The sequence below is a fragment of the Brassica napus genome, chromosome C7 (assembly GCF_020379485.1).
Source record: "Brassica napus cultivar Da-Ae chromosome C7, Da-Ae, whole genome shotgun sequence".
In the NCBI taxonomy this organism is placed as follows: domain Eukaryota; kingdom Viridiplantae; phylum Streptophyta; class Magnoliopsida; order Brassicales; family Brassicaceae; genus Brassica; species Brassica napus.
In genome coordinates this window covers 47,065,481-47,090,000 of record NC_063450.1, presented here as the reverse complement: position 1 = coordinate 47,090,000, position 24,520 = coordinate 47,065,481, and the positions used below count along the sequence as shown (strand labels likewise).

General features: G+C 38.3%; 8 protein-coding genes and 1 non-coding gene across 10 annotated transcripts; 3 read left to right on the top strand and 6 right to left on the bottom strand.

The window, feature by feature from the left end:
• Positions 1–1,060: 1,060 nt before the first annotated feature.
• Positions 1,061–2,764, top strand: LOC106445071 (60S ribosomal protein L15-1-like). The gene is made up of 4 exons (XM_013886557.3): positions 1,061–1,170; positions 1,279–1,445; positions 2,029–2,226; positions 2,393–2,764. Exons 1-4 carry the CDS (start codon positions 1,167–1,169, stop codon positions 2,636–2,638), a joined length of 615 nt encoding a protein of 204 aa, XP_013742011.1. The 5' UTR covers positions 1,061–1,166; the 3' UTR covers positions 2,639–2,764.
• Positions 2,765–3,263: 499 nt separating this feature from the next.
• LOC111208215 (myo-inositol 2-dehydrogenase-like) lies at positions 3,264–4,942 on the bottom strand. The gene is made up of 5 exons (XM_022707095.2): positions 4,322–4,942; positions 4,094–4,258; positions 3,882–4,016; positions 3,705–3,802; positions 3,264–3,613 (listed from the first exon to the last, which is right to left on the bottom strand). The coding sequence occupies exons 1-5, from the start codon at positions 4,841–4,843 to the stop codon at positions 3,433–3,435; spliced, it is 1,101 nt and encodes a 366-aa protein (XP_022562816.1). The 5' UTR covers positions 4,844–4,942; the 3' UTR covers positions 3,264–3,432.
• Positions 4,943–5,030: 88 nt separating this feature from the next.
• LOC111207846 (VAN3-binding protein-like) lies at positions 5,031–7,376 on the bottom strand. Its single transcript, XM_022706255.2, has 6 exons — positions 6,546–7,376; positions 6,067–6,469; positions 5,803–5,979; positions 5,667–5,716; positions 5,525–5,582; positions 5,031–5,441 (listed from the first exon to the last, which is right to left on the bottom strand). Exons 1-6 carry the CDS (start codon positions 6,843–6,845, stop codon positions 5,200–5,202), a joined length of 1,230 nt encoding a protein of 409 aa, XP_022561976.1. The 5' UTR covers positions 6,846–7,376; the 3' UTR covers positions 5,031–5,199.
• A 510-nt stretch (positions 7,377–7,886) lies between these two features.
• TRNAL-CAG lies at positions 7,887–7,967 on the top strand. Its single transcript has one exon. It is a non-coding gene; the product is annotated as a tRNA-Leu (tRNA).
• Positions 7,968–8,202: 235 nt separating this feature from the next.
• Positions 8,203–10,724, bottom strand: LOC111208280 (putative MO25-like protein At4g17270). Its single transcript, XM_022707248.2, has 11 exons — positions 10,387–10,724; positions 10,153–10,314; positions 9,946–10,064; positions 9,785–9,859; positions 9,546–9,639; positions 9,394–9,453; positions 9,234–9,302; positions 9,034–9,132; positions 8,884–8,928; positions 8,620–8,722; positions 8,203–8,521 (listed from the first exon to the last, which is right to left on the bottom strand). The coding sequence occupies exons 1-11, from the start codon at positions 10,513–10,515 to the stop codon at positions 8,457–8,459; spliced, it is 1,020 nt and encodes a 339-aa protein (XP_022562969.1). The 5' UTR covers positions 10,516–10,724; the 3' UTR covers positions 8,203–8,456.
• Positions 10,725–13,352: 2,628 nt separating this feature from the next.
• Positions 13,353–14,860, bottom strand: LOC106445067 (L-lactate dehydrogenase B). Its single transcript, XM_013886552.3, has 2 exons — positions 14,051–14,860; positions 13,353–13,937 (listed from the first exon to the last, which is right to left on the bottom strand). The coding sequence occupies exons 1-2, from the start codon at positions 14,657–14,659 to the stop codon at positions 13,494–13,496; spliced, it is 1,053 nt and encodes a 350-aa protein (XP_013742006.1). The 5' UTR covers positions 14,660–14,860; the 3' UTR covers positions 13,353–13,493.
• Positions 14,861–16,076: 1,216 nt separating this feature from the next.
• On the bottom strand, positions 16,077–18,740 carry BNAC07G34240D. 2 transcript variants are annotated; one of them, XM_013886551.3, is made up of 2 exons: positions 16,617–18,740; positions 16,416–16,485 (listed from the first exon to the last, which is right to left on the bottom strand). In XM_013886551.3, the coding sequence occupies exons 1-2, from the start codon at positions 18,485–18,487 to the stop codon at positions 16,416–16,418; spliced, it is 1,941 nt and encodes a 646-aa protein (XP_013742005.1). In that variant the 5' UTR covers positions 18,488–18,740. The 2 variants fall into 2 exon arrangements, with proteins under 2 accessions (XP_013742004.1, XP_013742005.1); XM_013886550.3 differs by having other exon boundaries at positions 16,077–18,737.
• A 1,669-nt stretch (positions 18,741–20,409) lies between these two features.
• On the top strand, positions 20,410–23,025 carry LOC106445063 (microtubule-associated protein 70-5). The gene is made up of 10 exons (XM_013886548.3): positions 20,410–20,565; positions 20,669–20,754; positions 20,882–20,926; positions 21,050–21,220; positions 21,301–21,627; positions 21,704–21,850; positions 21,930–22,001; positions 22,070–22,474; positions 22,560–22,711; positions 22,812–23,025. Exons 1-10 carry the CDS (start codon positions 20,505–20,507, stop codon positions 22,831–22,833), a joined length of 1,488 nt encoding a protein of 495 aa, XP_013742002.1. The 5' UTR covers positions 20,410–20,504; the 3' UTR covers positions 22,834–23,025.
• A 75-nt stretch (positions 23,026–23,100) lies between these two features.
• LOC106445064 lies at positions 23,101–23,908 on the bottom strand. The gene is made up of 2 exons (XM_013886549.3): positions 23,607–23,908; positions 23,101–23,521 (listed from the first exon to the last, which is right to left on the bottom strand). The coding sequence occupies exons 1-2, from the start codon at positions 23,785–23,787 to the stop codon at positions 23,256–23,258; spliced, it is 447 nt and encodes a 148-aa protein (XP_013742003.1). The 5' UTR covers positions 23,788–23,908; the 3' UTR covers positions 23,101–23,255.
• Between the last annotated feature and the right edge of the window lie 612 nt (positions 23,909–24,520).

Below are 24,520 nucleotides of genomic sequence, written 5' to 3'. Positions count from 1 at the left end.
CCCAGAACGCACATTTGGACCATCATTAACCCAAATAGACAGACACAGTGTGTACTAGCCTTACTATTTCCACCGGGGTAGGCCATGAGACTCCTGCAAGCCGAACCCATGTAAAACTAGTGATGTCCTTGATCAAAAATCTAAATTGGACTAAAACATTAAAAGACATTCTATTTTCTTAGAATATGCAGCAACCATCACATCAGCATAATCGAGAATAATTTGAAAAAACATCCAAGCTCAGTAGTTGTCTCCATCACGTCTAAATTTACGCCATATATGTTCAACCAAATCATCTTTCTGTTGTTGATGCATTTGTCTATCACGAATTCTAATTCGAACACCCATCATATTGGCGTCATATATGTTCAACCAAATCATGTTTCGCTCGGTCTTCTGACGGAGAAGAAGAGAGAAGACGAAATCGACGCCGTGAAGACCGAGAGAGTCGATTTCCGTGGTGGTTTCGATCGAATTTCTGAAGGAAAAGCCGAGAGAAGACGTAATCGACGCCATCAGTACCGAGAGTCATTTGTGAGCGGCGTGGTTTCGATCGCCTTTCTGAAGGAGAAGACGAGATAAAACGCAACAAAACCGACGGAGAAGACGAGAAAGAGAGAAAACAAAAAAAGACAAGAAAAATAGAAGCTTTTGTGGTATGACAAGTGGTTGAAAAAACCACTTAAAAACCGGTCCCAAAAAACCTTAGTTAAGGATCGGTAAACCCATCTTTATTTTGTTTTGATTTAATTAAATGAGTTATTTTGCTTAAAACCCCACTTAGGACTCAGTGATAAATATGGTCTAACATAAAACGTTTTAATAAAACCTTTTGTCAAAAAAAAAAAAACATAAACGTTTTTAATGATCTTTTTGTATTGTTTTCTTTGATATTTTCCAATAACATTGTTTTTCTACTTCTTGCAATTGTAGCCATCGATCTGATCTGGTTTTGAAAAAAAAAAAAGGTGGGAACCACCGTAACTCCCTTGCCAAAAAGGCTTCTTCTTAATGGGCCTTACCAATTGCGTAGAAACAACCAATAAAGAAAGCTAATGGGCCTTACTAAAGGTGAGGTAAACCCTAGCTCCCCCATGGAATCATCATCATCTATATAAAGGCAGAAACCTAGCTGAAACAAGTGACTGCGACGCCGGAGATCAGCAATGGGTACGTCTCTCTCTTTGTTATTTTCATTGGATGTTGATGATGTATGTGTTTCTGTATGATAAGTTAGCTAAGAAGAAAGAAATGTGTGTGTTTTTTTTTAAATTGCAGGAGCGTACAAGTATGTGTCGGAGCTATGGAGGAAGAAGCAGTCGGATGTGATGAGGTTTGTGCAGAGGGTTAGGTGCTGGGAGTATCGCCAGCAGCCTTCCATTGTCCGTCTCGTCAGGCCTACTCGTCCCGACAAAGCCCGTCGTCTCGGCTACAAGGCCAAGCAGGTCTTTTTCTTCTTCTTCTTCTTGTCTTAAAAAACGTGTTACTAGTTTTAGTTGAATCTCGAATCAAGCTGGTAAAGCGGTATCTTGAACCGTAGGCATATGTCTGCGTTAACATGATGGAATACTTCCTGAGACTAGCTAAATTGATTCAATCTTATACCAAACAGATCTCTTATCTATTTTTGACTCTGTTCTTGTCAAAGATTGTTACATTTCTAATAATCGACTTTTACTTTGTGTATTAAGTTTTTGTTACACGAATCAAGTTATAAAATTTGGAGTAGTTTTAGGTAATTGTCGAATCAACTTCTTAATTGGTAATAAGCTGGTCAAGCGGTGTCTTGACGCGTAGGCATTCTCCTTTTTTACAAAGTAGATATATCTGCGTTAACATGATGGAATACTTCCTGAGACCAGCGAAATCATTTCACTCTTCTGACCGAACAGCTCTTTATCTACTGTAGAATCTGTTCTTGTCTAAGATTGATACATTTTTATATTTTTTTGATAAAAAAATTACTTTGTTTTGTGTTGTCGTTGAATTGGTTTGTGTTAACTAACTGTTTTGGTTATTTGTGTTCAGGGGTTTGTTGTTTACCGTGTTCGTGTGAGGCGTGGAGGTCGCAAGAGGCCTGTTCCCAAGGGTATTGTGTATGGTAAACCCACTAACCAGGGAGTGACACAGCTCAAATTCCAGCGCAGTAAAAGGTCTGTTGCTGAGGAACGTGCTGGTCGCAAACTCGGTGGCCTCAGGGTCGTTAACTCCTACTGGCTCAATGAGGTTAGCACCAAACCTTATTTTACTTGTCAAATATGATCTGTTTATCGAGATAATGAGATTAACTCGTGTACTATTAGACATTAATAATAACTTGTTTTATTCACCTTGCTGTTGTGATGATTGATCATGTTGAATGATGGTGTGTTTGTTTCTTATTTACTTATAGGACTCTACCTACAAGTACTACGAGATTATCCTTGTGGACCCTGCGCACAATGCCGTCCGGAATGATCCGAGGATCAACTGGATCTGCAACCCAGTGCACAAGCACAGAGAACTGAGAGGGCTCACCTCAGAGGGAAAGAAGAATCGTGGTCTTCGTGGAAAGGGTCACAGAAACCACAAGAACAGACCTTCCCGCAGGGCTACCTGGAAGAAGAACAACTCCCTCTCTCTCCGTCGTTACCGGTGATCTGCTTTTATGTTTTGTTTTTTTTTTCTTGCGGTATATCTTCTCTTGTGTGGATTTGTGCGTCAGAATTCCAGAATTTCATTTGTATGGAAGAATATTTTACATTCAAGAGTTTCTGTTCCAATTTTCAGTTCCTTCAAAGTTTGAATCTGACAATAAAGCTATTTTACCTTGCTTTAAAACATATAAAGTTCTGAAGCACATTAATCTGGCTGGTCTTTCTTACAGACTATAAGTCTCTGATGGAACATGAATCTATTCAGTAAATGAGAGACCATGTTAGATAAATCTGTCTGAAGCCTATTTTTTTGACACCTTTTTGGCATTTCGAGTACATGACTAGTGCTGTCTGAAGCTTTATTTTGAAACCCTTGTTTGTCTCCCTTACTTCAAGCCTAATACATTTGAAAGTTTTCACCTATAACCAGAATTCTGATTCTTACTTTCATCTTGGCTTATTATTTTCCAATTCATAGCCATCAATCTCATCTGGTTATCATCCTTATGGCCGTTGAAGATGACAATCAGCTCATTAGTGTATGTATCTACAACTATAATAAGAAGAGAGAGAATGTCCTTTGTTTTTTCCACAACAATGAGTGGGATATTGAACTCATTGTAGAGATCCATGTCAAACGAAACTTTTACTAATTGAAGCTTACATATAACAATAAAAAAAGATTCAGTCTTGGCTTACCTTACACCAAGCAGCTGCTCAAACAGATTAAAAGTCTTGCATAGCAAACATATGAAAGCAAGAATACCAAATTTACAAGATTCTGCTATATCACAAGTCACAAGACCTCGTCCATGGATACATAGCGGCGCTCCTGAATGGAGAGCTGTGCAGCAACTCCCATGGCAACAGCCATCAATCCGTCTTCCAAATCCACAGCTGCTCGTCTTTCACCTCTGATTGCGGACAAAAACATGAGATGTTCCAAGTAACTTGACCCATGATGCAACCCTTCATATCTGAATAGCCAACATCATTTCAATGTGATGTGAGGCTATAACACATTGCAAGACTGAGAAGAGAATATGTCAGATGAATAGAGCATCTTACTTTATTCTTTCATCCTCAGCTTTTATAGTCTGAACGTGTTCTCTTCCTCCTTCACGAGTCCCAAACCGAACTATACCCTCTGGAACAAGTGCCTCCCCCTACATCATGGTTGCCAAGTGAGTTATGAAGAAATATTGACCCTAGTCATGGAAATAAAATTATCAAAAGGGACTTTACCTTGCCAATGTCACTAGTAACAGAGATTTCTTGCTCGTTTTTGCTTCCTTCAGCAAACATGCAAAGATCAAGCATCCCACGACATCCATTGTCAAACTCAATTATAACATAAGCGTTATCAATAATATCAGGCACCTAAGTTGTCAAAGAGAAAAATCTATATGTTAGAAACTCACAATATACATTGAATCGGGTAATGATCCGGGATTAACCTTCCCATCATAAACTTCATCCTTGTGGTTCACATCCATGCCACCAGAAGCCATCACACAAACAGGATCCGCAGAAGCAAAGAGCCTCATCAGATCAAAGAAATGGCAGCACTTCTCCACCAATGTCCCTCCAGTGTTCACATTGAATCTATTCCAGTTGTTCACCTAAGCAATCAATATAAGCTACATGTCTAAACACAACTACAATCGTGTATGAGAGCCTCTTACCTTAACCAAGAAAGGGAACCTATGCTCTCGTATAGCTACCATCTTGACGTCACCAAACCCTCCGCCTCTCACTTTCTCTATAAGCTTAGCGACAGGTGGCATGTACCTGTACTCCAACCCAACTTGCACCACCATATCCGACCGTTTCTTGGCAGCCTCAAGAACCTCTTTGCAGTCCGCAACGGTGGTGCACAGAGGCTTCTCGACGAGAATATGATGCGGTTTAGGGTAAGCGATGATGTCCATGAGGATCCGGTGGTGAGTCATGTTGGGTGAAGAGACGACGATCACGTCGCACGTCTCGCTCTCGAGGAGCTCCTCGTGTCCTGAGAACACGTTGAGATCCCATTTGAGAGATTGAGCGAGTTCGATGGCGAGGAGCTGCGAGGGAGGGTGGGGATCGGCGATGGAGACGACGGCTAGGTTTTGGTGGCGGATATGGTGGAGGTTGATGAGGTGTTCTCTTCCCATCATGCCGATCCCTACGATTCCGTACTTGGTGATCGCTGAGTTCGCCGCCATTGCTGAGCTTCCGAGCTTTCTCTCTCTTCACTCTCTCTCTCTCCTCTCAGATCTTTTGGATAATATACGAAATGGTCCTTTGAATCTTTCCAGTTTCACGAATTTTTGATCATTCATGAAATCTCTTATCTCTCCCTCCGCCACAGCTTTTGGATTATTTATAAAATGGTCCTTAAAATATTCTTAATTACATGAAAAGTCCCTAGATTTAGCGCTGGTTCCTTTGGTGCTTTATCCAAAAAATCTTCTGAGGTGGTTACAAAGACTGAGATAGTACATTTGCCAGTTTCTTTTGCAAATACATCACAACAGCAAAAATGTGGACATACATTATATGTATATAATCAGATCGTGCATCACGTTTTACTAGTGAGACTCAGAGATCCCAGCGAGCACTTGGCAGCCTCAAAGCAGTTTACTTGGCGTAGAAGACACTGTACCCCATCAACCCATCTCTGCTTGTGAATCTTGTTCTTGCACTTGAACTCCAAAAGCCCTTGTCCTGTTTTCAGACCAAAGTAAACCTCTTCTGAGTTGTTTTCCCTCTCTTTCCTGTATGGCCAAGCTGATTTCTCATCGCAGACTCCATATACAACGCCTTCAAAAAAAAAGGAATAACAAGTTCAGAATGGTTTGTCTTTCAGGTACGTTATCTAAACTGAAAGGTTATGAAGTGCTTACTTTTGATCTTCTTTGAGAATGCTCCTCCTACATGTTTGCTTTTGAGTTTGATCATTACCTGAAAAAAAATCATAAGTAGCATTAGATCAGAAGTGTAGTGTGATGCGTTGTGGGTTTAGGATGCTAATCAAATCTACTGTACCTGAGACTTCTTGTTGACATAGACACAGACACGCTTACTTCGTTGCACTCCTGAAAGTTAAAAGCACAAAAACAAAGAGGTCTTAGCTCAGTGAACTCTACAAGTGATCAGAGTCTGACTAATAGAAGATACTTACCATGTCGCGAGCATTGCATCAGTTCGCCTTCTAATGGAAGATTTGGTTCTTCCAACCTAAACTGAATATTTGAAGGCCAATGAGAGTCAGAGAAGCTTCTCTCGAAAGGTGCAATAGATGCGTTTTTCCTTGCTTCCTTTGGCTGTCTCGCCTTCAGCGCCGCTTCTCCTCTCAAAGCTATTAACCATTTAAGACAAAACTTAAGTCAGGCTTGTGAAACTACAACAAAGCCTAGAATAGTTTCAAAACAAGATCCATCCATACCTGTTGCAGCTGCAGCTGTAAGAGTCATGAGATCACCGGGACTGTGGATATCCACAGAAGATCTAACCGTGGAAGCAACACGCGCGCGGTCAGCACCTGCTCGCTCAGCCATCTCAACGCAATGTGAGGCTAAAAGCTCGGTGGCTGAGGCCAAAGCCAGAGCCATCTTGGAGCTTGAGCCTTTGCTGTTGCTTGCAGATGTCACAGAGGCTACACCTGCAGCCAGAGCAGCTATAGAGACAGCGGAATGCACGTGTGCATTCTCAACGCGCGCCTTGTCTTTCTTCTTGAGATAGTTGGTGGTGTTGCTGCTGCTGCTACTACTATGTTCCTTGTGGTGGTGAAACCATTTTGACAATGTCCCTCCCTTGCGTGTGCCAAACGAGTTCATGATCTTTCCAGCCTAAAATCAAAAATCACCCATTATGAAAAAATGGGTTTGATCTGAATTGAGAAAAGGGATGAGAAGAGTGACGTACCACGAGTGGATCTGCAGCAGCATCAGGGAACAAGACAGGAGGAGTGTTTTGAGCAACACAGAACTGTTGGTCTTGCTCTTGTTGTTGTCTATGTTTGAGTGCAAGTGCTTTGGCTATTTCAGAAGTAGAGAGACTCCAGGATCTAGACAGAAACTCCATTGGCTCTTTTGGTGTCTGAGGCTGAGGGATAGATGAGAACAGCTCTTCAGCTCTGAGAACTCTGTCTTCATCCATGTTCTCTGATCCAAACAAGGAAGATGAAGTATCCTTCCAATCTGAATAAAACCCACCACTCTCCATTCTTGTTTTTTTTGTATTTCTATGTAAAATGATGAATGAATCTTGAAATACAAAATGAAGCTTTCTTGAATTTGAAAAGATGACAAAAGAGGGAATTTAATGGCCTGGTGGAGTAGGAGTTATGTTTCTGATCAGAACCATGTGACCAAAACTCTTTTAAGTTTCAGAAAATGAACTGTAAAACTTTTAATGAAAATAATAATTAAAAGGAGCAACTTTATGGAGATGGAAAGGATGATGTTGACTCAGATGGAAGAGAAGAGGAAGAGCATAAACACAAACTACACAATAAAAGAATCTTTTCTTTTGTTTCCTTTTTTTTTTTCTAATGAGATAAAAATAGAATAATTCAAAACCACAAGTTTCAAAAGTACGTGCGGACTAACAAATGAGAGATAGATTGCCGTAAGATTCTTGGAAGATTTAAGAACTCGTCTCCATGTTCTTACATATATATGGTGTGGATAAAGAGAGAGAGATGATGTTGTTATGGGCTAAAGAACAATCTCCTTGGATTCAGGTAATATCTTAATGAAGTAGGACGGTTTGTGAAACCAGAAAGTGGCGACAAATGCATTGGTCTGAGAGCATTTTTTGTCGTTTGAGCGGACGGCTCTCTAACACGATTCATTCCCCCATACCGACCAGTTCCTTCAAATAATAAGTAAAAGAGAGACCACTTCGGTTTTTCTATTTGTGTACTCTATTGTTTGAGTGGTTTCACGGATTAACAATCATTTTTGTTGTCTATCTAGCATTACTATTTTAATCGTATCACTTTGAGTACTCTAAACGGTTGAGTATCCAAAGCATTTAAACAAAGTATTCCCCAAACAAATAAAACCAATTTTATAGTTGAGTCATGTTGTTTAACTCGGCCTCATATGGGCTTTTATCTATAGGCCCATCAAGATTGGCAGCAAACTTTGTACCGAATCAGCCGAAACACCTTTTGTCGTAAGGATGATGTTCTGTTCAAAGACGTCGAAAGGATGATGTTTTTTTTAACTTGGATATTGAAGTATAAAATGAACATCAATTGTCAAGATGGCCGAGTTGGTCTAAGGCGCCCGCTTCAGGTGCGGGTCCGAAAGGGCGTGGGTTCAAATCCCACTCTTGACAATATACCTTTTTTCTCTTTCTTTTTGCTATTTATTTAAACTCTGTTAATGTCTGTTTGATGATTGAAACACTGATGAAATGATATTTAATCTAAACATTATCAAACCGATTTACCCTCTGTAGACTAGTTTGTTCCCTCAAGCATTGTTATTGCATTTCATGCCATTGAATCTAATGTTTTATAGATCCCCACACTAATCTCTTAGAGATAAAAACATTTTAACACAAATACAAAAATGATTGATTTTGGTTTTTCTGCATTTATTTTTTATTTTATCGACACTAAAAGAGTGTACATGTAGATTCATATAATCTACAAGATCCAGACCAGTCAATAGCTTACAAACAGACACATAGAGAGAGAGAGAGAGAGAGAGAGAGACGTTACCTACTAAGTAACAACAAATCTTTGATGCACCAAAAACGTCTTTCAGAGATTTAACAGAAGACATGAGCTTTTTGTGTACATGTGAGTACTCAAGAAAACTCTCAAGGCTTAAGACTTACGATCTCTCTCACCACCTGAGCTTTATCTGCTTCAAAGCTCTCGTCCTCTGCAACCAAACAAACATGAATCATAAAACATAAGACGTTTGTTTACAGTGAGAATCATGTCCATTCTCCACTGATACAACTAGAGTCCCATCCATACCTTTGTCTGGTTTGACATCAGCCAACAATCTTAGAAGCTTGTTTTTGTTTGCCACCAGAATGTTGATGATATCTGAAGGCTTTCTTTGGTTTGCTACAAACAGCTGTAAACACACACAACAATGTCAGTGAACTTAGATTTGCTGCTTCCAAGTCTTTTTTATTTTCAAAACTCAACTAAATCACTGTAAGACAGACATTTTCCAAAAGAACTCAACATCAATTTGCAAGGCTGATTATGTTTCACATTGTACAAGAACGATACCTTGAAAACATGGAAAGCATCTATCTGAATAGTCTTGCTTGATTCCTGCAAGTGAGTTTTCATTCAATTTATTAGTCTCAATTCTAAAACAGTTTGGCAGAGCTAGATAAGGATAAAATAATTAAGGAAATCAGAGTAAAGCCATCATACTCTGAGAAGATTCATGAGGATTCTCAAGTTATCCATTGAGCTCACATATTTCGTCATCACAACTGAGTTTGATCGATCCAGTAATATATCGCCCAGTAACTGTAAGAAGTTACACATTATATAATCAATCAGAATGCTCTGTCACTGCTATCATTTTCGCGATTACACATTTGTGATAATGATATCACAAGTTACTCTACCTTGATAGCCTGCCGTCTGGTTATATAATTGCTTGATTCAAGAAGCTTTGAATTGTAATCTGCAAAAAACTGTAAACCAATATAGCTGAAAATTCCGTTAAACAGATGCATATGCTTTGTAGCAGAACATTATGATTTGGTACATTGTAAGAGAACTTACCCAGTCTTCGTTCTTAGTGAGGAACTCAGCAACTGTAGACTTGTGCCTTGTCAGAAGTTCCTGCAAGAAAAGTTATGATGAAATGTTTACAGAAAATCTGAAACATGATTGATTGTAGGGGAAAATCCAAGTATGTTGAAGTGTACAAGAACCTTAAAAGTGGCAGCAGCATCAGCAGCAATGTCGAAATTGGGAAGCTGTATATAGTAAAAGAACTTCTTCACATGCTGTGAGTCCAAAACATATCTGAACCCAAGAAAGAGAAGAAACGGTTTACATTATAACATTGCTCCACAAAAACACCACTAGTAAACTCTTTTTTTTTTTTTTAGTATATTGAAAAATTCAAACATAGATTGTCACTTTGTAGATAAAAAAAGTAGTAGCTCACTTTGCAACAATCTGATGGCGGATGCACTCTCTAAACATAGTACCATAGTGTAACGCCATATCTGTGTTTTCAAAGCTGAGATAGAGAAAATGTGACAAAACAAAACCTTGAAAGATCATCAACATGTTAAAAAGATTTAAACTTTCTAAAGTGAGACTCACCCGTCCACAAGGAAATCCATAAGGTCAATGTTGGATTCGAGATAATCAGAGGCAATAAGGCGTGAATTGACTTGTTGCCTCTGAAGATTTGCAACCACTTGTGTAGCATCTTTCCTTGCCTAATAACAACAAAAAAGAAGACTTTGATCTCAAATCTCTCTCTTTTTTTTTTTTTGGATTTTAGTAAAGAGAGATGAGATGTGTTACCTCCAAGTTCAGATACTGAAGTGAATTGATCAAGCGGCGGAGAGTATCGCCCTTAAAGAACTCTTGAGTCAGCTGGGCACAAGCTTCAGCAACAGGCTCAGCGTCGCTGTTTCCATAGAGAATCAACTTCAGCTCTCGTAAGTTCTTGCTTAGTTCCGACAGCTGCAAAAGCAATTGGGGTTTGTCAGATACCAAAGGGTTTGGTCGGGATTCGAAGAAAAAAAAAGGGAGAACCTTTTCTTGGCGTTTGGACTCGCGAAGGTCAGGGATGGAGACGGATCGATCGGCGTAGGCGAGGAGATCGTGAGTCTGACGAACGATGTCAGGGGGAGTACGCGGCTTCGATTTGAAAAGACCTTTCATCTTTTGATTCGCACGATCCCTATCGCAGTTGGGTATTATTTAATGAAGCTCTCTCCTTCCTCTCTCGAATTCGAATTCGAATTCGAATTCACTAGGGCATCATCATGCTATGCTCCTCCTCTCTTTCTCTTGCCCTTCTCCATTTTATTTTTAGTCCCTTTGCTGCTTTGATTCAATGCTCATGGCATCATTCATTCATAGTTGGTGTTCACCGCACAAAACTGCAAAGTAACAATTATTTTACTCCAGAAAAAGCCAACATAACTGGAAAGTAATCAAATTATTTTCGTTTTAATTGTTTGTACCTTCTGAATTTTAACAACCACATACTCCCTTCATCTTTAAATTTTTTTCTATAAGACCAAAAAAATTGTTTCACAAAATTAATTTTTACATTTTTATATATTTTTATTGGATACTAATGGTAAAATATACATTTAAATATATTTTATTATATACTAAAATTGTGAAAAATAATTAAAGTAATAGATTTATAATTAAAATTTTATATATTATTATGTGTGCGAAGATTCTAAAACATGTATTATTTAAAAATGGAGAATACCATTTTTTTACTAGATCTAAATATTGAGATTTTCATATTATTTTCAGGTTCTATCCTTCAGTAAGCAAATTTATATTTACCCAGGTCTTTGAATATTATTTGGTTCTAAATTTTGATTCTTATCTAAACTTTAAAATTTTATTCAAATCAAGGAAAATAATATCTTTCACTATATAAACTTTAAAACAAAAAAAAATGTATTCTTCAAAATTTACTATAACTAAATCATAAATTGTATAGGCATTACGGTCAGGTGATCAAAATTTAAAAGTTTCGCCTATTATCCGGAGTTTAATTCCAAAAAATATAGGGCAAATGTCCAAAATAGCACATTTCTAAGTTTATATCACAAAAATAGCACTCAAAAACTAAAATGACCAAAATAGCACCTTTCTAAGTTTATATCTTATCCTCAAAACCTCATTTCTCAATTCTAAACCCTAAACCCTAAACTCTAAACCCTAAACCCTAAACTCTAAACCCTAAACCCTAAACCCTAAACCCTAAACTCTAAACCCTAAACCCTAAACCCTAAACTTAAACCCTAAACTCTAAACCCTAAACCCTAAACCCTAAATCTTAAATCCCACCTTTTAACTCTAAACCCTAAGTTTGTGACTTTTGATAAAACATTAAGTGCTATTTTTGTGACTTTTGAATTTGAGTGCTAGTTTGAAAACAAAAACTTGATTTAGTGCTATTTTTGTCTTTTTCTCAAAAATATATTATACATGTATATTATAAAATGCAATGCTTATCAAAAATTACATAGCACTACAGATAAAGTTGTTTGATGTGAATGTGTGATGCGTAAAGAATGTATCCATTAAAAATATCATGCATGTAAAACTGTTCATCAATCTAAGGGTCCGAATGGTAACTGCAGATTTGATAAAATCAGCGGTGCGAAATTAAAGTACGGTACGGTTCAACTGCAGTTCATGCGGTTTGCGGGACAAGTGCTGTTTTGATAAAAAAAATAGTTCGGTTTTAATAGAAAAGTAATGCGGTTTGAATAGAAAAGTAATGTAAAATAAATATATTTAAGAAAATTACAATTAAATTTTTTTGTTTAGTGATAAATACAAAATTCTAAAAATAATTTTAATAAAAAACTGACTGTAATTTATGTATTTTATATAAATTATTTATTAAAATACTGTTAATAAGTTTTTTTACTAATAAATAAATAAAAAATTATTTTATTTTATATGATGCACAATCGTACTAAACAATAAGGAATAATTTTAATTTTACTACAAATTTGATACCATAAATTTGATACTACTTTTCAAATTTACTTTTAAAAGATAATTATTTTCATAAATATCTTAATTTCGCAAAAAGAAAAACTAAAATAACATTTCTAAATCATTTATAAAATATTTATAAAAGTTTATTAATATATTGTATGTTTTGTAATAAATAGGAATGTTTAAATTAAATAATAATGTAGTCTAGTGGGAAAATGCACGCAGATCTACGTGTTTATAATTATTTAATTGAATACAATTTTTATTATACTGTATATTTATTATTAAAATAAAATAAACTGCTATTGTTGGTGCGTTATTCATGTGAACCGCTAGTTATATGCATCTAAAATTTTCAAGTGCGTTTTTCTAGACTCTTTTGGACAGAATAAAATCACCTGCGGTTTTGTATTTTCTCTCCAAATACCGCACTTTTTTAAATTGCTTCGGTGATTGGTGACTTAATAGCGGTTTTACAAATTCCGCTTTGAAAACCGCGAATAGAAGGTCACCATTCACTACATAAATGTAACAGCAAAAACATATTTTTTTCGCGAAGTTGTTCATCATATCATATACGTTATAGGTGATTATCATATATATATATATATATATATATATATATATATGTTATAGGTGATTGATCATTGTATGTAACAGAAACTGAAATTATACGATAATGTAATTGATGATTTGACTAGTATCAAAATAAAAATTAAATCATAAATAAAATTATAGATACAGAAACATTTGAAATCGTAGTTTTGGATCAGTTCTTTTGGGACAATTCAAATTTTTACATTGTTGGTACCATTATTGTATGTGGTTAATCGTCACATTTGCTTCACATTTGCTTGTACTAGCTGCATAACGCAATCACTCAAGGCTCGATAGGTGAGATATCAATGTATAGAAGTCATAATGTGCAAAAACCATTGCCCTATGAATCTCCTTCTATCCTCACATCATCCTTCTGTTTTTTTTTTTTGAAAAATCTTAAGAACCACAACACTGGATTCTTCATGAACAAGCATTTATATAACATATAGTGATAGATATCAAGATCGACACTAACATCCATGGGAAGATTGATTATGATAATTCATAACCAAACAAAAAGTTAAAAAAAAAAACTGAAGCAGATAGAAGAGAGATAAAGTTCAAAGTCCTAACTGGCTCTGCATCTCCAATATAGTCTTGGCAGATTTCTGCAGCTTCTCGGACTCCTCATCAGTCATATGCACATTAGTCACAGCCACCACACCGTTACGTCCAAGCAGAGCCGGGAGACTGAGAAACGCATCACCACCTTCAACACCATAGAAGCCACGAGCAAGAACCGTGACCGGGTGGATCTTACGCTGGTCACGGAGGATGGTGTAAGCCAGGTTGGCAACAGAGTAGCCAATGGCCCAAGAAGTATAACCCTTGAGACTAATGACTTCATAGGCACTTCCAACGACAGTCTGGTGAATGTCCTCAAGGGTTTGTTTCTCGTACGCGATCTGTTGCTTCTCCAGGAAGCTTAAGACAGGGATGCCTCCCACGCTTATGCTCGACCATAACGCCACCGAGCTGTCTCCATGCTCTCCCACGATGAATGCCTAAAACAACAACGCACCATTATCATCGGATCTATTATTACAAAAACCGTAACTTTGGTCGGAAACTGACCTATCTATTATTACAAAAACCGTAACTTTGGTCGGAAACTGACCTGCACATCCTGAGCATTGACGTCGATATGATCTGCGATCAAGAACCGGAACCGAGACGAGTCGAGATTAGTACCCGATCCAAGAACCCGATTCACCGGAAAACCAGAGAGCTTCCAAGCGACGTAGGTCAAGACATCGACAGGGTTAGAGACGATGAGCAAGATCGCATCGGGAGACGACTTAGCGAGCGGAGGGATGATGTGGCGGAAGAGAGCGACGTTCCTCTGGAGCAGATTGAGCCTAGACTCTCCCGGGTTCTGCCTAGCGCCGGCGGTGACGATGCAGAGATCGGATCCGGCGGTGACAGCGTAGTCAACGGAGGCGGTGATTCTGGTGCGGGGGAGGAAAGCGGCGGCGTGCTGGAGATCGAGCATCTCGCCTCGGAGCTTTTCGGGCTTGGAGTCAACGAGGGCGATCTCGTCGGCGATGTCTTGAGTGAGGATGGTCTGAGCGATGGCCATGCCGACGTTCCCGACGCCGATGACGGAGACCTTGGTACAGCGGTTGGAGGGGATAGGAGGGTCGGAGTTAAGGATCGGTTTGAAAAAGGTATTGGTTAGATCTAGCCCGCCCGGGCCTAAGGATGAACCGGATCCGTTGTTCGCCATTACACAATCAGTTGGTTTGATGGTTTTGTTTATTCTTCTTCTCCGTGTGAGTGAGAAGTGTACTTATTATAGAGGAGAATGAATGAATGAATGAAGAAGATCAGACCGCCTCCTGTATCTCTCTCTGTCCCTTTATTTCCGAATTAAAAATAAAATGAAAATTCTTAAAGAAAGACATTTTGGTCGGAAGGAATCAGCCAGTCAGGAAAGCAGCCCACTGTTTGAGTCTTTGGTTTTACCAAACTTCGCTCGAAATGGTTTCGCCGTTTCGCAAGGTATTAACTTTTTTTAGCTAAGAACCGGCTTTTAAATAAAAATTTTAATTTACGATTTTTAGCTGTTAAAACTTAAGAGACGAGTTCTTATATTCCGCAAAGAATCCCACCATAAGAACCTCCCAATAATCATGCTGTAAGAGCAGCATTAACCAAACACCCCCATTTGGTGCTTATTTTTTTTTTTTTTTTCTTTTTTCTGATTAAAAAATAAAAAAAAATTCAAAACCTACCAATCTCGGACCGCCACGTGTCAGTGGGGTCCGTGAACAGTTGAAAATCCTCTCCAACATCGCTGCTTATTTAGGCAACAGAAACACCTCATTTTTTAAAACTGATGGGATCTATCCACTATTTTATTCTTATTTTTCTAAACACCCTAACTTAAACACCATGGTTAATGCTGCTCTAAGGATTTTTAAGAGATGTGGGCCCCACAAAAAAACTAAAACCCACCCCTTCCTCCTCTTCTGCAAAAAACGAGTGTGGTGGAATTCTTCAACTGTTCGTAGGCCCCACTGACACGTGACGGCTTGCAATTGGTTAGTTTTTTTAAAAAAAAATCAGACAGAAAAAAAAAAACATGCCGATTCGTTGATTTGGTATAGTCGGGTTATGTAGTTCAATTTTTGGTTCGTTCAGAAAAGCTACCAAATCAACCCAAACAAATTACGGTTTGATTTTAACAAATACGTTTTTTTTTTCAAATTCGAACTAAACCAAAATTATAGGCTTTGGTTATTAAACTCCGGTTAATTGGGTAGTTTCGGTTGTATTTGATTTTTTTTGGTTAGTTGACTAGTTCGGTTTGTTGGTATAAATCAGGTTTTAGCTTAATTAAAAGTATACAAAATTGATGTAACCAGTTGTCTAACACATGCGGCATTGTAGAAAAAAAGAGCATTACAAAAATTGACTAACCGAGACAATAACCGAATTGGTATTGAAAATATAGAATTGATAATTTGATATCGAAATATGTAGAGCGGTTCAGAACCAATAACTGAACATGAACCGAAAAAGTTGATTCTGTTCGGTTCAGCTTATATGATTGGGTCCATTTAAAACACTGTATTGATTCGGTTCAAAACCACATACAGTATTTAGTTTTGTTGACGTGCATTGGTTTTAAGAAACTTGGCTATTGCAAATATATCCTGCAGAATAAATAATACAAGCTTTGGAAGAGTCGTTATTACTTGTCAAGAAAGAAAAGCTGATAGCATGACTTACGCATCAACCGACACAGAAAGCATATTATTGCTTTCATTATCATATGTACAAAAATGAGACTCAACTCTTTATAGACTTGACATTAAAGTGTTTACTACTCAAGGTTGAGAATGAGATCACGTGTGGTACACTGAGAGGAAGGACGAGTCAAAGATATGCATCTATTAGTCCTATAAAACTCTCTCCACTCATCAATCTTCGCCACTTCGTAATGAGACAAAGCAGGCATGCATCTCCTGTCCACAATCTCAAGTATCTTCTCCGTTCTCCCCAGATGCATCGCAGCTTCTCTCACCGACGCTTCCCGCACTTCCACCGCCGTCACCAAACACTTCATCCCGATCACCTGCGCCGCGTTGCAAAAGCATCCCGCCACTATGTCCGACACCATTCTCTCCACATCTTTCAACAGAGCCTCCTCCTCTGTTCCAACATCTCTAGATCCGTACTTGTTCAAAAGCGTTTGGATGATTCGGTACATGGAGTTAGCTGCCAGTGTCTTGATGGGCCAGTGAGAAGGCTTATGCTTCATGCAAAATATCAGATTCTTCTGCCACAACTCTGTAAACTCTTTCTTAGCTAAACCCACCATCTCTTCAAGAACCTGTCTTGTTGTTTTCTGTTGTTTAGATAGTTTTCGAAGATCCACGTCGAGCCACTTATGGTAGAGATCAACTCCTAACCAAACCACTTCAGCAGCTTTCCTGCTGTTAGCTAACTCTCCTTCAGTGTCCAAAACGTCTTCAAACTTCTTCACATAGACCAACGCCTCGTTCACAGCCTTCACTAACTTCTTCAAAGAGCAAGGCTTTACGTTGGGAAGAGCAACAGCTATACTCGTCAGTGTTACTAAAGGAAGCGCCCAGCTATTAGGTGGCTCTCCAGAGGCTAACGAAACAACCTCATCGCTGTCGAAATCCCAAATCCCTTCAAACCCTTGCGAGATTGAAGTTGTTGCTGCTGCTTCCAAGAGCTCTATCAAGTTCACAGGCTGCTGTTTCCGACCCTTCTGTATCAAATGCTCCGTCGCCTCGCGGTTGCTGCGCGCCATGTAGTCCACCAGCTCCTCCTCTCCTTCAAGATGGAGAACAAATCGTCTCGTCGTTAAAGAGGAAGAAGACTCGGAGTTTGAGACAGTACTCTCGCATTTGAAGGTGAATAATAAACAACACAACGAGATTCTGCTAACAAAGTAAACAGTGACGAAACGGAGAAACTTGCTAGCCAAGACTAACCCACGCTGCGTTGCGATGCAGACGTCAAGCATCCATCTGCTTACGTCGTGCGCAAGCTTCCTGCTTCGGCGACCGTGGAGCATCCAAAGGCTCAAGGGACGTTCTCTCTTCTCGGAGAGACACTCGAACCAATAGCTCTCTACTCTCAGCTCATCTCTCAAACTTTTCTTTGATGGACACCTCGAGTTCACCGCGCTGAACCACCTGCTCGCTGGAGCAATGGTTCCAAAGGCTATTGCAGCCCCCTGAGAGACTAGAACCAGAGTGGTCGACCATTTGTAATCAGACTCTCCGTTACAGAATCCAACCGACCGCGGCTGCAAGAAGTAAGACCTGACAATAGCTTCAGCTAAAGCAGCCGCACTCAAGAAACAGAGGAAGCCAGAGGCGGTGCACGTGACGGAGCGAGCCATCACGAACTGAGGGCTAGAGGTATGAGCCATCATCCAGAACTTCATCAGATCTTCTCTCAGCTTAGGCACTCCCTTTCTCCTCTCAGCGTAAGAAGGACACTCCTTCAAAGCGAACTCGTACTTCTTCTTATACTTGAGCTCCAAGTAACGCTTCGTGGCGGGAATCGCGATCGCGGAGAAGCTCAAGATCATAAACACGAGAAGCATTAGGACGGTGACGAGAGCGTGCTCTCGAGTGAAAACGTAGATGGCGCCCGTCCCCAGCTGGATACAGATGTTGGCGACGTCGGTGACGACGAGAATCCCGAGAGCCACGAGGTTCATGAGGAGGTCTCGAGTGACCATGAAGCCTAGAGAAGGCATGGAGTTGGCCATCACGACGCAGAAGAAGACGCTGCTGCTGAGCTTGGCGAGCTGGTCTTGGCGACTAGGCATGGGAGTGTTGAGATCTAAAGAGAGTTTGACGCAGACGGAGATGAAAGTGAGAGTTGTGGCGTTGAGTGAGAAGTACTTGCAGGGGAACCAGTATTTACGGTGGCGGAAGGCGTGGAGAAGATCGGCGAACATGGCGGCTCCGCAGATGAGTGAAGCGGTAGCTACGTAGATGCCTATGGAGGGTAAAGGTTTGCTGAACTCTGCATCGGTTAGATTGCCATGGGAGTCGCACCCCATCACTAGATCTCTTTCTCTCTTACTTCTCTCGATTCTTCTGTTTGTTTGTGTTTGTTGATGTTGATAAAAGATTGAGAATCTTCAAAGAACTTTTTTAGTATTTTGTTCATTCAAAAAGTTGTTTGACTTGTCTGAAGTAAGACTTATTCAGAGACAGAGACAGAGACAGAGACCCGACTGTTTGTTCACTAACACACGGCTCTAATCCTATGTAGGGCTTTTCTCTGGGCTTTTCTCTGGGCTTTTAAGTGTTCGTCTACAACAACCACACGATCTGTTTTTTTTTTTTTTGAGAAAAAAAAATTAAGGACTTTGACAATTGAATTGGGTATGTAAGAGAGATCAAGAAATAATTGGAAGATTAGAGAAAGTCTTGGTGAATTTGAAAACAAGAGAGAAAGTGACAAGTTTTGACAAGACTCCGACAAATTTCTCTTGAAAAATTTGAGCACAATTTTAAGTTGTAACACAAATTTTATACCATAAGTCAACTAGTCATATATATATGTATACAAACCAAATTTGCTGTTTTTGTGAGGTGTGGGTGCTACTAATGAAATATAACTAAAGCATTAACTAGACCATTGTTTATAATCTTATACTAATAACCGGTTTGAGTCAACAGGCGGCTGAACCAGAAGGTTGTGAAGTAAAAAAATATTCTGTCTGATAAGCCTTAAAAAGAGTTCACCAACCCACAAAACTAAAGGTTGAACAAAGTACAGGTCACCACCTCCATTTTTGTTCTTTTACTTTTACAAGGTTCATATAATAATAACAAATGTACATAAAAAAACAAAAAACACAAATGTACATATAATTCTTGCTAAGTGTTGTTTGTCTAATCCTCTTATCATTGTTTCATCTAATAAGTTAATAACTAAACCATAAGACTTGGAAGCAAAGAAGGGCAGAGATATGAAAATCCTTTTTTTAATTCAAAGAGAGATATTGAGTGACTTCCACTAATACAAAGAAACCTTAGTTTGTGCAATATTTTGCGGTTAAGCTATTAATTGCTGAGGCAACACCTTTTCATCCTTTTGCTTTCCTTCTTCCAAGTTTCAACCCATCTCATTCTTTTTAGCAATCAAACTTACAAACTCACTTGGATAATGTACAGTTTTCATTCAAAATTATCATAATTGTTATCTGTTGTTACCTACATTCACAACCTTATCAGAACTAATAAAGACAAAAGGATACAAGAGAATATGATTGTTAATTTATTGAAAAAAAAAACAGAAAGAAAAAAAGGGTGATACAAGAGAATTATGATTGTTAATTTATTGGAAAAAAAAACAGAAAGAAAAAAAGGGTTTCACCAAACGAAATACTTCAATCATTTTAATTACCTTTATCCTGATGATTAGTGTCTTTATATCTGTCATATGCTGCCTCTCCTTCCAACTCCTTTTGGATTATTCTCTGCTTCTCTTGCTTTACACATTTATAATTTCCATTTGAGGTCGAACCATATCCCTGTTTTTAATTTAATTTATTTTCACACAATGTGCCTTTAGATAAAATAAAACCCATTAGTTAACGTTTGGAACATGAAAAATATGCGCTAGCCGGTAACTTTGATGATGAACAAAATCTAAAGGACAGTAACTTACAACCTTTCATTTACTTGACCATGTAAAATCATAGTGAAAAAAATCTATGTAACTGAGAGAGAAAGTCAAATAAAGGAATAATAAATTCAAAGCATTTTAGAATTGAAAATTAATGAAATGAAATGGGTAGTGAAAGTGAGAGATAAGTAGAGGAAAGGGTTGGTTACTGTCAATGGCTTGAAACAGAGACGGTTGCTTGAGAATGGGGAAAAGAAAATAAGTAAGTTTAACTCTCTCTCTCTCTCCTTAAACATCAATTCCTTAAAGGAATGGTCTCTCTCTATAAAAGTTTGTGTGTATATATATTAAACTCCTCTGTACCATTCCTTTAAACTCCTTACACCAAAACTCATTATCTATACTGCAAACAAAGAAGGGAAGAGACTTTGAAAGTAAGAATGACCGCAGGAGAAAACCCTTTTGCATCAAACACCTCTTCTCTGCAAAGCCAGCTTAAAGGTTCTTCTTTTCTTCTCTATGGTTTTTATTTCCTCAAATCCTTCTGAGTACTTGCTTAACGTTTGAGGGATGTTCTGCTTTCTTTTCATTTATATTACTACAGAAAAAGACAAGGAGCTTTTGGCTGCTAAAGCTGAAATTGAGGCTTTGAGAACAAATGAAGAGCTCAAAAACAGAGCATTTGAGGAGGTATGTTAGCATAAAAACATGACCATTCCTATTTTTATGATCATCATCTATGTTCATGATGATTTCTCATATTTAAAATCACTTCTAGTTTCTTGAGCTCTGCTGATGCTACTTGTTTGTGCTTCAGCTTACAGAAAACGTGAGGAAGTGGGAGGAAAGACTTGGACAAAAGGTGCGTTTTCTCTCAAAGACTATATGATATTTGTGATGGAACTCATGTCAAAAAAAAAACATTTAGAAATGGATTCAGAAAGAATAGTAAGAACTAAGTTAAGATTGTGTCATGGAAGAGCAGGAGGTGGAGATGAAGAAGCTAGAAGAAGAGAAGGAAGATGCATTGGCTGCACAGGAAGCTGCAGAAGAAGCACTTAGGAGGGTTTACACTCACGAACATGAAGATGATTCTCTACCCCTAGAATCAGTTATAGCTCCTCTTGAAGCTCAGATCAAGTTTCAAAAGCATCAGGTCTTGATTATATAGCTTCTTGTTTTGTTCTTACAAGCATCATGGCTTGACTATATAGCTTTCTTGTGTGTGTTTAACAGATCTCTGCGCTTCAAGAAGACAAGAAAGCTTTGGAACGGCTGACAAAGTCAAAAGAATCAGCGCTTCTTGAAGCAGAGAGAATCTTGAAAAGTGCACTTGAACGTGCTTTGATTGTTGAGGAGGTTCAGAACCACAACTTTGAGCTTAGACGACAGATTGAGATCTTCCAGGAAGAGTACAAGTTTCTCGAGAAAATCAACCGCCAGAAAGTGTTGGAGATTGAGAAGCTCTCTCAAACCATTGGAGAGTTGGAGGAAGCTATCTTGGCAGGAGGAACAGCTGCGAATGCAGTTAGAGACTATCGCCGCCAAATCTCCCAGCTCAATGCAAGTTTCCTGTTAATTTCTTCTAATTAAACTCTCACATTTGTTCTTAAAAACTCACAAGATTGTTTTCAAACAGGAAGAGAAAAGAACATTGGAGAGAGAGCTGGCTAGAGTCAAAGTGTCAGCAAGTAGAGTGGCTCTTGCGGTTGCTAACGAGTGGAAAGATGAGAATGATAGAGTAATGCCTGTGAAGCAATGGCTTGAAGAGAGAAGGCTTCTCCATGTAACTACTCGTTAACTTACACAACCAAATACACAAAACTGAGTATTGTTTTTGTGAAATTTTTGTGTCTTGTGTGCAGGGAGAAATGCAAAAACTGAAAGATAAGCTAGGTGTTTCAGAGAGAACAGCCAAGGCTGAATCACAGCTAAAGGTGGTTGATTATATAGTTAAATCTTGTGCTGCAAGAAAGTGTAGTTTCTAATGCCTTAATCTATACAGGAGAGGTTGAAGCTGAGGTTGAAAACAATAGAAGATGGCTTGAAGAGTAGTCCAAACACGTTTTCCATCTCTACAACAACTACAAAGACTGAAAAGTCTGGCAAGATTTTAGGATTCTTGACGAGTGGTGGTGGTGGTGGATCAAAGAAAAGGTCTAGCTCTCAGCCACGAGGCTCAGTAACAGGAAGAATCCATGCTCTGAATCAGCCAACCAATAGAGCTGCAGAGACTGATGGAAAAGAGAACTCAAAGATTTCAGCAAACGGATTATCTGATCAGGATGCTAAGGGAGAAGATATGGTGTCAGGGTTCTTGTATGACAGGCTTCAGAAGGAAGTGATTGCTCTAAGGAAGGTTTGTGAGAGTAAAGAGGGTACTATAAATGCTAAAAATGAAGAAATCAAGGTGAACTGCAATCTTTTTTCTTGTTGTTTTATTGCTTCAGTTATATGAAACTTGCTTAACAAGTTAACATCGCCTTTGTATTCAGATGTTGTTGAAGAAAGTGGATGCTCTAACGAAAGCTATTGAAGTGGAGACAAAGAAGGCAAAGAGGGAAGCTGCGGCTAGAGAGAAGGAAAACACGTTGGCCTTGTTGAACGAAGAACCGAAACAATGTAGAAAAGCAAACTTACCTCGAAGGTTTGGTCATCATTTCATTTTTTTGTCTTCGAGAAATATAAACAGTCAAACTTCATGACAAAGTTGATATTTATATGTCTACTATGCTAACGTTGTGCAGCCGTGTACACAATTCACGTTGAAGATCCTAGAGGAAGATGAAGCTTGGGAATGAATATATTAAAAGAGGTGTACATATGGAGTGTTTGGTGGGTTATAGAACGTGGAAGTAAAGCTTCAATTAAAGAAGAAACGTGTGTGTGACTGTGTGTGTTATATTGTTTGGATTGTAAACCATGAGTGATTAGCTATTATCATGATAACTTAAAAGTAAATCAGAGTCTTCTCGACACAAAAAAAAGAACAGGAGAACACAAGATGATCTCTATAGTAGCAAAAAGATCTGAACATGAACCAAACATTAATTGTATATATCATTTTTATTACAGCAAATAAGAATAGACATTATATACAAAGACTGTTTCTCTTTCTCTCAAGAAGTGAGAAGGAACCATATAGAAAAAAAAAATGAAAGGCATGATTGAAGTCTCTATTAACATGGTACTCAGTGTAAGGTTATGTTGCCTGCTGTATAGAAGCGCAAGCCGTTGGAGGAAGAAACTAGTTTGATACCTCTGTGAATCTTGTGAGAGCATCGGTACGGTTTAGGAACAGAGAGTGGTTTGATGGAACAAGCCTTGTCTAGGTCAGGAATTGCATGTAGGTCGGAAGGAAGATCGATGGTGAATTGCCCAAAATCATTTGTGACAGCTTTGATCACTTTGGATCTCCTCCTATGTCCAGTATGGCACATGATGCCAACGGTAGCACCTGCATGACGACGATTATGTGTTAGAGAAGTTCCAATAAGGGACATGAACTTATTTACTCAATATTGATCATTTTCAGTACGTACCAGAAATAGGATCGGAGGAGGAAGATAGAAGAGAGGCGGTGAGGATGACGGAGGAGAGTTTGAGTTCGCCGTAGCCAGCTATCTCCACCATCTCCTTTCTGGTCCATCTCATTCTGTCACCAACTGCTTCCCCCAAAGCCACCATGAAGACCAAAGTCAAGGCACGGAACAAGAACCTCATCTCCAATTTTTCTGATACTATAATTATGTAAACAACTACCAATTGGCTATGAAATGGAACAAGCAAGCGTCTGTATATATATATACACACAATAGATGATGGATTGGTTGTGTAAGATTAAAGGATAGGATGGCCTTCATATGTCTTTTTCTTATAAATAAAATAAAAAGGAAAAAGCCTCTTCCTTCATTTGACTTTTATATTCTTTGGTCAATTTGCCTGTCTCCATAATGATAAATAATGAATGATATATGTCTTTATTGATGATACACACTAGGCCAATTCTAAGCAATTACTTGTTTACCTAATAATTGTTTCTTCTTCTTCTTCTAATTAATTCATAAGTTGATAATTGTTTTTATATCTTATTTTAATTAATTAATTAATTGATATTTGTTTTATTTTCTAATTATAGTTAATAAATTGATATTTGTTTCTTCTTCTTCTTCATTAAAATTAAGAAATTGATAATTGTTTCTTCATATTTTTTATTAATTAACAAATTTGATAAGTGTTTGGTTAAACATTAATAAATTTGAAATGTCTTTTATCTTTCCTAATATTATTGTTTCAAAGTCTAACCTAAATTTGGAGGGATGGGTCAGAATTCACAAATATTCAAGCCTGCCCCAACTGTTTTTCTTTTCTTCTAGACATTTGTAGCATTTGAACAAACACATTATCATATCATTTCTTTTTCTCCTTTTTGGGATGTGTTTTTGTGTGAGTTGGT

Coding starts and splice junctions, on each gene's coding strand:
- LOC106445071 (XM_013886557.3), top strand. Junction 1,446..2,028: donor TCGGCTACAAGGCCAAGCAG/GTCTTTTTCTTC, acceptor ATTTGTGTTCAG/GGGTTTGTTGTTTACCGTGT. Junction 2,227..2,392: donor ACTCCTACTGGCTCAATGAG/GTTAGCACCAAA, acceptor ATTTACTTATAG/GACTCTACCTACAAGTACTA.
- LOC111208215 (XM_022707095.2), bottom strand. CDS start 4,843: ATGGCGGCGAACTCAGCGATCACCAAGTACGGAATCGTAGGGATCGGC. Junction 4,259..4,321: donor GGTTCCCTTTCTTGGTTAAG/GTAAGAGGCTCT, acceptor TTGATTGCTTAG/GTGAACAACTGGAATAGATT. Junction 3,614..3,704: donor GCTGAGGATGAAAGAATAAA/GTAAGATGCTCT, acceptor TTGGCTATTCAG/ATATGAAGGGTTGCATCATG.
- LOC111207846 (XM_022706255.2), bottom strand. CDS start 6,845: ATGGAGAGTGGTGGGTTTTATTCAGATTGGAAGGATACTTCATCTTCC. Junction 5,980..6,066: donor TACAGCTGCAGCTGCAACAG/GTATGGATGGAT, acceptor AATGGTTAATAG/CTTTGAGAGGAGAAGCGGCG. Junction 5,583..5,666: donor ATGTCAACAAGAAGTCTCAG/GTACAGTAGATT, acceptor ATTTTTTTTCAG/GTAATGATCAAACTCAAAAG.
- LOC111208280 (XM_022707248.2), bottom strand. CDS start 10,515: ATGAAAGGTCTTTTCAAATCGAAGCCGCGTACTCCCCCTGACATCGTT. Junction 9,640..9,784: donor CGCCATCAGATTGTTGCAAA/GTGAGCTACTAC, acceptor TCTTGGGTTCAG/ATATGTTTTGGACTCACAGC. Junction 9,454..9,545: donor ATGCTGCTGCCACTTTTAAG/GTTCTTGTACAC, acceptor CTTTTCTTGCAG/GAACTTCTGACAAGGCACAA.
- LOC106445067 (XM_013886552.3), bottom strand. CDS start 14,659: ATGGCGAACAACGGATCCGGTTCATCCTTAGGCCCGGGCGGGCTAGAT. Junction 13,938..14,050: donor TCAATGCTCAGGATGTGCAG/GTCAGTTTCCGA, acceptor TTGTTGTTTTAG/GCATTCATCGTGGGAGAGCA.
- BNAC07G34240D (XM_013886550.3), bottom strand. CDS start 18,487: ATGGGGTGCGACTCCCATGGCAATCTAACCGATGCAGAGTTCAGCAAA.
- LOC106445063 (XM_013886548.3), top strand. CDS start 20,505: ATGACCGCAGGAGAAAACCCTTTTGCATCAAACACCTCTTCTCTGCAA. Junction 21,628..21,703: donor GCCAAATCTCCCAGCTCAAT/GCAAGTTTCCTG, acceptor GTTTTCAAACAG/GAAGAGAAAAGAACATTGGA. Junction 21,851..21,929: donor AAGAGAGAAGGCTTCTCCAT/GTAACTACTCGT, acceptor TCTTGTGTGCAG/GGAGAAATGCAAAAACTGAA.
- LOC106445064 (XM_013886549.3), bottom strand. CDS start 23,787: ATGAGGTTCTTGTTCCGTGCCTTGACTTTGGTCTTCATGGTGGCTTTG. Junction 23,522..23,606: donor CTCCTCCGATCCTATTTCTG/GTACGTACTGAA, acceptor GTCGTCATGCAG/GTGCTACCGTTGGCATCATG.